The 11,971-nt window shown below is 38.5% G+C and overlaps 1 protein-coding gene across 1 annotated transcript; it reads left to right on the plus strand.

Moving 5' to 3' along the window:
- Window positions 1-7,958: 7,958 nt before the first annotated feature.
- Window positions 7,959-11,702, plus strand: LOC108667270. Its single transcript, XM_018154277.1, has 2 exons — window positions 7,959-9,161; window positions 10,039-11,702. Exon 1 carries the CDS (start codon window positions 8,170-8,172, stop codon window positions 9,157-9,159), a length of 990 nt encoding a protein of 329 aa, XP_018009766.1. The 5' UTR covers window positions 7,959-8,169; the 3' UTR covers window positions 9,160-9,161; window positions 10,039-11,702.
- Window positions 11,703-11,971: the final 269 nt, after the last annotated feature.

Below are 11,971 nucleotides of genomic sequence, written 5' to 3' on the forward strand. Positions count from 1 at the left end.
AGTCAGCATAGCCCAAGTCCACAGTGCGATTCATATACCTTCCCGAGCATAACGCAGCTGCCAGCTGGGCATCTTCATGGCTTTTGACACATGGCGCCCACAACAGCGCCGTTCAGTGACAGGCACTGGTTCACAGCGCCAGAGCCCAACTGGCCGGAGAGCAACAGGCCCTACCGCAACAGCTACTACTCCTAACATAACTTGACCTAACCTGCGCCGCCTGTTGCGCTCCGGCCAGTTGGGCTCTGGCATTGTGAAGCAGTGGCTGTGTTGTGTAAAGCGGATTTACTGTTAGCCGGAGTTACCCACAGCTTATTGATCTGCGGCCATGTGCAGATATTGCATGCCGATGGTTGGCATTGGGCCCAGGCCCCAGGGCCTGTTTACGAGTCAATTTTGTTACCCATGGTTGCGCTCCCAATTAAATGATGGTGAACTCAGTGTACTGGATAAATTGGAGGTTGCACAGAATAGGATACTAGCTAGGTCTGGTGATTAAAGTAAGTAATATTGAACATGTATGATGTGTAGGTGTTAAGAATGCGGGTTGAAGCGATGTAACAAGTATGAGACGTTGCTGTTTCGAGACCGTGGGAGTTGGGACCTTCAGGGACCAAGTTTGTTTACATCGAGCGTTGGCAAGCCCAGCGTGAGGGAAATTCCATTCGAGGAATGCGGCGTCACTTCGAGGGTATTGTATAGGCTTAACTGTGCGCAACACTAGCGTATATAAGGGGGTACGCAGCCGTGCACCACTAAATTTGTGGGTACGCCTTTCGGAGACCACCACTGCCGTGCTTCGAATGGACTATCATGATCCCTTCCCTGAAGAACGTAGCCTACAACACATCTTGACTGTAACATTATCAGCCGCACGCCACCAGACCGATCACATCCATTGAATTGGATCAATCAGCCCACAGGAAAATAAGCCTGGAGTCGTATGGCCCAGCGCCGTCTGCCAACACGCGAAAAAATTTTACACCACCCGGGCGGAGCAAGCCGGAGCCGTCCGTATCTGTCCCGTGTGTCACTGTGTCAAATGGGACGCCTGTCGGAGACCACAATGCCGTGCTTCGAATGGACTATCATGATCCCTTCCCTGAAGAACGTAGCCTACAACACTTCTTTACTGTAACATTATCAGCCGCGCGCCACCAGACAGATCACATCCATTGAATTAGACCAATCAGCCCACAGGAAAATAAGCCTGACGTCGTATGGCCCAGGGTCGTCCGCCAAGACGCGAAAAAATTTTACACCAACCGGACGGAGCGCGCCGGAGCCTTGCAGTGATTTTGACGTACGCCACCGAGCCGTCCGTATGACCGTATCTGTCCCGTGTGTCGAATCAGCCCAGGGTCGAACGGCCACGCGTCGTACGACGATAAATTTTGGGACAGAACTATGCTATCTGGAACCTAACCCCAGATGCTGTGAGCTAAAAGTTACGTAATTTAGCAAAGCTGTAGAAGTCGCTCGTCGAAGGACGATAGATTTTGGAACAGAACTATGCTTTCTGAAACATAACCCCAATGCTGTGAGCTAAAAGTGACGGTCTGGTGGTGCACGGCAGGATGCACGCAGTTCCACAGGCGACCGGGCTGGTTGGTCGCAGTCCGTTGTCCGCAAGTTACAGTTCGAGCTAAAGTCAGGGTATGAAGTGATGATTCGGTGCAACGTTCAGTGGTGCATAACCATTACTCTCTGGGCTATTCGCTTCAGAATGTGGTGGCGTAAAGCTCCTAATATTTAAAGCAAGATGATGTCACGGGTTGGTTACCGACGGATGGCTTAATCCGCGGCTGATTGGCGGTCATCCGGAAATATGCTAGGCGTTCCTTTCAAGGTTGATTGGTGCACAAATTTAGTGGTGCACGGCTGCGTACCCCGTGTGACGTAAGTCGATTACGAGTGCTGATATGATGACGTAACTCTAGCGGTGGTATTATCAAAACATTTAGGCGGGAAGCTACGTACAAGAAGCCGTACGTAGCTCTACGCCTGCGCGGAGGTGTCGTAAGTGGAGTTACGCACAAGTTTTGAGTGTGCCGAAGCAATATAAAGCTATTGGATGCGCAGCCGTAGACCAGCAAATTAACGTTCAAATCAGCCCTGGAGCCAACATCAATCATCTAAATGCTATAGATATTGTCATCCTGGCACCTAAGCAGCTGTAGTCAATTGACCTATCTCACCACACGCACTTTAAACCACTGGCATGCATCCCTGCTAAACAGTGCTTTCGGGATTGAAATGTTTTTTGTGCTATAATTTACAAGCAAATGTTGATATTCATATTTAAGAGTTTTATGATCATTCACTTGAACAATATCTTAATGCCTTTTTGATTCAAAATTATATTGAGGTTGACAAGAGCCATTTTTTCAGTTCTCTGTAAACAAATTTATTTCTTTTTATGACAGTCGCAACTCCAACTCACGAAAGTTTCTAAATTCTCTGTAACCTTCTAAAAATTTTTTCCAATTTTAAATGGGAATAATGCATTTATTTGCCCTTATTGCAAGAAATTTCGGTTAATGATCACAACAACAAGTGCATTGCTATTTGGATAACGTCTCACTCATTTATCCAAATACACCCTAATCAGGCACCGCAAATGCCGCTGACACCACACATCTTGCTTTCGTCCGAAGCGCACTGCGCACTGGTCGAGAGGAGCTTAATATATAGGAAGAGCAAATCCAAAGCCTCAGCTTATTGGTCAGTTAGCCAAATAGTTTTGATAATACGCTTTTAGGCAAGTCCTGCGTTCGAAAGTTTTGATGATGCCAAAATTAGGGTGTATTTACGTAACACGTAACTTTTTTGTCATAAGTACAAAAAATGTAACTCAGTACTCACCGTAGTAAGTGACAGAGAGCACATTTTCTCGTCGACGAAAACATGAAGTCACGGACGGACAGACAGACGGACAGACAGATGGACGGACAGACGGACATGGCGAGCACAATAGTGTATTTTTTTCATAAATGAGAAAATGCGCTAAAAAGTTACGAAGTTTCGATAATCCAGCCCAGACAGAATCGGCAAGCTAGAAGGCCGGGCGGTCATGAACAGCAGCAGAACTGTAGCAGTGAATTGCGAGTTCGAGACCTCAACAAGCTATGAATATTCTATCATGTTAATTAGTGAGCATATTACTATAATCTTAAACTGAACACAAGCGATATCTGCTTCTGAACACGATCAAACGACAGGAGATTTAAATATATTATACCGTAGGATTTGAAAAATTTACTGAGCATATTACTATAATCTAAAACTGAACACAAGCGATACCTGCTTGTGAACACGATCAAACGATTGGCGACTTAAATATATTATACCTTAATACAAAACGTTACTGAGCATATTACTATAATCTTAAACTGAACACAAGCGATATCTGCTTGTGGACACGATCAAACAATAGGAAACTTAGATATATTATATCTTATTATATAAAAAAATGTACTGAGCAAATTACCATAATCTAAAACTGAACACAAGCGATACCTGCTAGTGAGCACGATCAAACGATAGAAGACTTAAATATATTATAGCTTAGGATATAAAAAAATTTACAGAGCATATTACTATAACCTAAAACTGAACACAAGCTATATCTGCTTCTGAACAAAATCAAGCGATAGGAACCTTAAATATATTATACCTAAAAATATTCAAAACGTTACTGAGCATTTTACTATAATCTTAAACTGAACACAAGCGATAGCTGCATCTGAACACGATCAAACGATAGGAGGCTTATATATATTATACCTTAGAATATGAAAAATATTACTGAGCATATTACTATAAACTAAAACTGAACACAAGCTCTATCTGCTTCTGAACACAATTAAACGATAGGAGACTTAAATATATTATACCGTAGAATATACAAAACGTTACTGAGCATACTACTATAATCTTAAACTGAACACAAGCGATATCTGCTTGCTAACACGATCAAACGAAAGGAGACTTTAATATATTATACCTCACAATATACAAAAAGTCACTGAGCATATGAATATAATCTTAAACTGATCACAAGCGATATCTGCTTGTGAATACGATCAAGCGATAGGAGACTTAAATATATTATACCTTGCGATATGAAAAAAATTTACTGAGCATATGACTATAATCTAAAACTGAACACAAGCGATATATGCTTGTGAACACAATCAAACGATAGGCGACTTAAATATATTATACCTTAGAATATACAAAGCGTTACTGAGCATATTACTCCAATCTTAAACTGAACACAAGCGATATCTGCTTCTGAACACAATCAAACGATAGGGGACTTGAATATATTATACCTTAAGATCTACAAAAAGTTACTGAGCATTTTACTATTATCTTATACTGAACACAAGCGATATCTGCTTGTGAACAGGATCAAACGATAGGAGACTTAATTATATTATAGCTTAGGATATAAAAAAAATTACTGATCATATTACTATATTCTAATACTGAACACAAGCTATAACTGCTTCTGAACAAAATCAAGCGATAGGAGACTTAAATATATTATACCTAAAAATATTCAAAACGTTACTGAGCATATGACTATAATCTTAAACTGAACACAAGCGATATCTGCTTCTCAACACGATAAAACGAAAGGAGACTTAAATATATCATAGCTTAGCATATAAAAAAATATACTGAGCATATTACTATAATCTAGAATTGAACACAAGCTAAATCTGCTTCTGAGCACAACCAAACGATAGGAGACTTGAATATATTATACCTTGCGATTTGAAAAAATTTACTGAGCATATTATTATAATCTAAAACTGAACACAAGCGATATATGCTTATGAACAAGATTAAACGATAGGAGACTTAATTATATTATAGCTTAATATATAAAAAAAAATTACTGAGCATATTACTATAATCTAATACTGAACACAAGCGATATCTGCTTCTGAACTCAATCAAACGATAGGAAACTTAAATATATTATACCTAAAAATATTCAAAACGTTACTGAGCATTTTACTATAATCTTAAACTGAACACAAGCGATATCTGCTTGTGAACACGATCAAACGATAGGAGACTTAAATATATTAAACCTTAGGATATGAAAATAATTTACTGAGCATATTACTATAAACTTAAACTGAACACTAGCGATATCTTCTTGTGAGCACGATCAAACGATAGGAGACTTAAATATATTATACCGTAAGATATAAAAAAAATTTACAGAGCATATTACTATAATCTGAAACTGAACACAAGCGATATCTGCTTCTGAACGCAATCAAACGATAGGGGACTTAAATATATTATATTTTAGATTGTACAAAAAATGACACCGTATTACTATAATCTTAAACTGAACACAAGCAATATCTGCTTTTGAACACGACCAAACGACAGGAGACTTAATTATATTATAGCTTAATATACAAAAGAAAAAAAATTTACTGAGCATATTACTATAATCTAATACTGAACACAAGCGATATCTGCTTCTGAACTCACTCAAACGATAGGAAACTTAAATATATTATACCTAAAAATATTCAAAACGTTACTGAGCAATAGATTTCACAAAACGTGACACCGTATTACTATAATCTTAAACTGAACACAAGCAATATCTGCTTTTGAACACGATCAAACGACAGGAGACTTAAATATATTATACCTTAGCACATCAAAAAATTTACTGAGCATATTACTATAATCTTAAACCGAACACAAGCGATATCTGCTTGTGAACATGATCAAACGATAGGGGACTTAAATATATTATACCTTAGAATATACAAACGTTACTGAGCATTGTTAAGAGTCGGCGACAGGTCTACGGCCTACTAAACGCTGAAACCGCTATTATTGTTCCTATTATTACTAAATAGCAAATGTAAGTTACATGTGGCATAACACCTATCAAAATAGGTATAATGACACTAAACTGTTTCGAGGACGTACGAGAAGTTGAGAACTAATTACGTTTGATGTAACTAGCGGTCCAAGTCAAGATAAAACAACTTCATAATCTTCAAAATCGTAGTTTATAGCAGCTATTTTACGTTTTGGGTTCGATTGTTTCGAAATTTTACAAATAATAAATCTTATTGGGAAGTGAGCACTAGGGTTTGAAATGTTCTGCATAATAATTTGGCAATGAAGTCATTCTATAGTAATATTGACCTATAACACTTTACCGAAAATTTCTAATTCATGAATAATTATGCAGGCAGGAGTTCTTTTATAAATTAAATGCTGCACCTTCAGCTTGCCTCATATGCAAAGGCTGGGATGAATGAACAACAACGTGCGGGTTGCTGCGAACAAAAGCAAAGATTTAGTTAATGATATTAAAGCGTTCACAATGTGAGGCATGCAAAACTTTGCTTAATTATGCAAAATACATAAATATATTCAGATTTCAGATGCAGCCCATGAATATGATTTTAGGCGCAACCAAGTGTTAACTTTCGTAACGGCTGAATTTAATTGAAGGTAAACATTTTGGATTCATGCTCAAATAAATTAAAAAGGAAAAATGTATTTAATCTTTGTACAATAATCGATTAAAGAATGTAAAAATTTTTCTCTATTTTGATGCTGAAATTAAATTATTTTTATTGTTGAAGAGTAATCTAAACTTTACAATCCTCATCTTAATTCTTATCAGGTTGTTGATTCATACAAATACAAAACTACTGTATTTGTTAGTTTGTTGAAATATATTTGATTAAATGGTAACCTGTTTCAACAAATAAAATTATCACGGTGTTTCTTACAAAACTTGGTCTTCCTCAAATTTAAAATCGAACCATGATTGTGTTATTGCAGTACTTCCTGTCTCAGACTAGGTATCGAGTTGAATTCTTGTACCAAGTTGGGGTGTTAGATGCAAAAAAAAAAAACTCACAAAGGATCTCCTGTATTTGGGTATCGGCTGTGATGCAACAGCTGCCGCAACTGTAGGGCTAGGCTGTGACGCAACAGCTGCCGCAACTGTAGGACTAGGCTGTGACGCAACAGTTGCCGCAACTGTAGGGCTAGGCTGTGACGCAACAGAACTGTAGGGCGAGGCTGTGACGCAACAGCTGCCGCAACTGTAGAGCGAGGCTGTGACGCAACAGCTGCAGCAACTGTAGGGCGAGGCAGTGACGAAACAGCTGCCGCAACTGTAGAGCGAGGCTGTGACGCAACAGCTGCCGCAACTGTAGGGCGAGGCTGTGACGAAACAGCTGCCGCAACTTTAGGGCGAGGCTGCGACACAACAGCTGCTGTCACTTGTGCCAGTAATGAACCCACCAGGCTTTGCGGGATTAAATGAAATTGTTTTGTGCTTTTTGTTTAATATGGCATGGAGTGTAACGAGTGTTTCGCATTTAGAATGAGATATGGCTGTCATCCATTTAGAACAATTCAGACTCACGACACGGTTCGATCGATGCGCTAATTTAACCATGTAAATACGTCTGTGATTTAATATACGATCCAAAATATGCAATGAAACTTACGACAAATAAAAAAAGTCAAATTCAACTTGACTGTGAAATACATGTTTCCCGCAATCTTAACATGTCTTCCTCATACAAAAAAATGTATCTCAGTACTCACCGCAGTGAGTGACAAAGAGCGCATTTTCTCGTCGACGAAAACATGAAGTTACGGACGGACAGACAGACGGACGGGCAGACGGACGGGCAGACGGACATGGCGAGCACAATAGTGCATTTTTTTCATAAATGAGAAAATGCGCTAAAAAAGAGAAAAATATAATAATATCAATTGAACTGTAGTATGATATTCTACATTTATATTGGGAGTGCTGCTTTGCCACGCTTTAAAACGGTTCTAATGGTGCGATCTACCAAGCGGTTTAGAAGCCCCAAGGCAGAAATTTGTTCTACATATGCCGGCCCGGAGTCCGTTGCATTGCTTGCTGCCGAGACACGGCCTCATTCAGCGCTCAGCAGGTGACCAGGACGCATGCAGTTTGGCAGTGGCTGATGATAGCTTCCGCATGAGTGTTTTTGTTGCTTGACTTGGCTAACGCTAACAACCTGCATACAGTTAGTGACGAAACATAGATAATCAAGTGATTTTTTTACAAAGAAATATTTTGTTTTCATCCCAGAATTAAAAATTAGAAACTAATCAAAAATGAAATTATCAGCGTTGGTGTTGTTGTCAATCGTTCTGGGAGCGATAGCTCAAATTCCCCCAGAATCAGCAGAAAACTTCGCTCAACTCGCCCTCCCGAAGCGAGAACGACCTGCTGCAGTAAAACTACAACCGGGAACTGGAATACCCACAGAGAAACCTGCTGCAGGTCCTGTTTATGTCCCACCGCAGCAAAGAGAAGAAATTACTACTACAACAACTCCAGCAACTAGTACTCCTCCGGAAACTACTACTACAACCCCTAAAACTACTACTACCCCTATGACTACAACAACTACCACCGCAACAACTTCTACTACAACTACCGTTAGAGCATCCAAACCAATTTCATCAAATTCTGTCAAGAAAGCAACTGAGGAAGAGTCTCTAAAAAAATCCCCTCAAAGGCACAGTGATACAACCGATATTGAAAAACGTCACGATGAAGTAGCTGAAAGCAAGCAAGGGATATTTTCTTCATTCAGTTTTCCTATGATTGCGTCTATTGGGGCGGCCATCTTTATGGGAGGACTCGCCTACTACATGCAACCTTCTCTGGCACCCGAACCCATTTCAAGAAAAGGAATCTCATCCCATCTCAGTGGCTATGACCACGGTGTAAGGATAGTTCACCCTTCGGAACTAACACCCGAAGAACTGGAGAGGCTGATGAACGCGGGCGCTTATCGTGTTTCCGGTCGCAGCATCGCTCACTCCTCTCATCCATACTTCGACTATGCCAGAAGAATTTACCAATACGTTATGCCTGAGCTACTCGGAGGTTCAGCAGCGGATGCAGATGGAACCAAAGAAAAAGTGTACGTCATCAGACACCATGAACATCACGACAGTGAACTTAAGAATGCCCCATATATTAATGATCCCGAAAATGATGATGATTTGCAAAAAGAAGCGGCATTGAAGACGACCGTAAAACCGAGCGATCATCCCTACCACAAGTTATTGAAAGGAGATTTACAAAAAATTTAAAGGTTGGTAAATAATTTTAAATTTTTATTTTGTTGGGAAAATATTCCAGATTCAAGTATACCTATGTTCCAAATGATATTTTCTCTGATTAGAATCAAAATTATCTTTTCACAATATTTTTGAGTATGGCTTTACTTGAGGGTTCATCCAAATGCATTTCAGCTTCTTTAATTGTTAATTTTTTGGTATTGAATATTATAAGATGCCATTTAAATTTAAGCATTCGTAGATATATGAAGATTAGGTAGTATCAATAGCATTGCTCAGAGTTCCTTGCGTTGTCTGTATGACATGTGAATTTTTTGTGAGCTACGATGTTTCATTGCGATGGCTCAGGTCTAAAATCATGCAACTTCTTCCCATATTAAACATTGAAGACGAAAAAGAACGCACAACCAATGCCCATAGTTGTCAGTTAAGTAGCTCAGCGAACCGTTAGGTACAGCAGCCAAACGGGTGGGATGTTCTGTAACCTGTTTGGCGAGTCAACCCATGTGTGTGGGTCATCAAGTTTCTTACGCGCTGCCACCAACGGTACCCTAGATTCAAATCAAGAAATTTTCTAATTCTCGATTCGGCATTGCATTGAAAAAACACTGCAATGAATGAAATTCTAATAACAAATTTAAGAGCTTTTATTTTAATTTTATTGTAAAATGCGTGGCTTTCTCCATAGAGGACGAGACGTTGAATTCTAAAGTATAGGCTACGTGTTTTTTTTTGTTCAAACTGATGGATTGCTAGGTTCGGAGTTTGTAGATTGTGTGATCATTGAATTCTGACAATTGCGTAAATGTGAATCTGCCTATCGATGAAGATGATCCCGTTATCGTCTACAATAAACCTGATCTGTGATTTTTATTTTTTTTTTATTTACAGATTCAGATCGCTTGACTGTGTATCCTCCACTTCGCACGTAGCGGCTTCTCGGAGCAGCTACACGATGCTCCACGACAGCCTGGATACTGTGTCGTCATACTCGTTCATTTATGTATTATTATTTATATCGTATGACGTCTTCATGTAGTTTGTTTTGCTGAAGTTTTCTATGTAACAATTTAAACCATGGCTAATGCTGAATTTTCGTTCGGATTTTTTTTTTTCGAATGCACCATGCACATAGCATTGTTGATTGGGAGAATAAAAATACTCGATGGTATAAGAAAACTTCACTGAAAAAGATGTGAGGGTTGTTAATGGTTTCGTTTTAACTGCAGTGATATAAAATTATAAGAAATTTTCCGAAAAGTACAAATTACGATTCATTTAAACATTGCCCCATAAAAGGTTGTTAAATCGTATATTAATAGTGATTTTTTCTTTGATAGGGAAAAAGCCAAACTCTCAGGTAGTAGCTCACGAACTTTTTCACTCCTACACTTTTTTAGTAGCTCACGAACTTTTCACGGCAACTGGCCATGGGCCTATTTCTTCAATGCCGACACTTCTATTCTATTCAATAAAACGTGCCCATTTTTAAACACGTAAAACTCTCATAAATGTTGCAAATATCGGTATATGGGATTATGATAGAGTTCAGTTTTAATATTGCCATCCATTACTTCCTAAACATTAATGCATTAAGCCCAGGAAAAAATCCATCCCAGTTTGGAGCCGTTTTTGGAAGGCGATAACCAGGTGCGTCAAAATGCGGTTGATGGCCTGTGTAATGTAAAAAAATTCGATCAACATAAAGTAGCAATAATTATACTGACCTAAAAACTTGGTGACCTATAAACAACTAGTATAAGCCAGATGCAGAACTGTCTGCTCTAGGGCGAATATGTTTAAGAACTGGCTGAAGACTTACGACGCTATCATATCGTTTAACAGTACGGAACTGGTCTAGCTTACGGTGTTCCGGCGCGGTCTGCAGCATTTATGTATATCTTTGCGGCTGAGTGTAGATATATTTGCACCGCGATTCTTTTATCGTTAACTTATATAGAGTGAAGAATATATATTATTTTCATTATATTCATTCCGCGGTGTGAAATATTACACGTACCGCGTTTCTGTTTTTTTACATTATATATAGTAAACAATAAATATTATTTTCACTAAATTCATTCTGGGGTGTAAAATATTACATGTGCAGCATTTCCGGTGTTGTTAACTGAAAGAGTGAAGAATAGATATAATTTCAAACTATATTCATTCTTGGGTATAGAAATATTCAAATTTATTTTAATGTTCAATACGAATATGAAGGATCATGCATTATCGAGTAAATAAGAAATTCCCAGCAGCCCATTGATTATTTCTTGCGAAATCAATTCTATCGGTCCGTACTAGTTTATACATAGGTACTATGATTTCTAATGATACGATTATCAGAATTCAGTGATTTTGGTATTTTAATCTTTTTCAAAACTAGATTCAAATTCACTACTAATCGGTAAAATCTTTTATTTGCATTTGTGAGTTTCAGACGTAAATTTTTACAGATGTTGGACTTTGTAACCAACAGTTACACATTAGCGCGACCGGATCAAAGCAACACCCCATATTTTTATTATATATAATATATATTTTTTATTTCAGTTTCCTTTATAACGAGCTTCTTTCTTTATAGGTCTCTTGTCATGATGTTAAAAAATTTGAACTTACAAAATTACCGATATAGAAGACTTTTTAATATTCAAATTTTGAGCTTTGCCTTAAATATATTGCATTTACTATGCATTGTCATTACAATGTCTTGTCATTGCAACATATTTGCGTTGCAAAGTATTGACGTAACAATGTATAGATATAGTATTGCTTTGTCAGCGTTCATTAGGCCGTTAGGCATGTCGAACCTCACCATCGC

The sequence above is a fragment of the Hyalella azteca genome, unplaced genomic scaffold (assembly GCF_000764305.2).
Source record: "Hyalella azteca isolate HAZT.00-mixed unplaced genomic scaffold, Hazt_2.0.2 contig14830, whole genome shotgun sequence".
NCBI lineage: Eukaryota > Metazoa > Arthropoda > Malacostraca > Amphipoda > Hyalellidae > Hyalella > Hyalella azteca.

Coding starts and splice junctions, on each gene's coding strand:
- LOC108667270 (XM_018154277.1), top strand. CDS start 8,170: ATGAAATTATCAGCGTTGGTGTTGTTGTCAATCGTTCTGGGAGCGATA.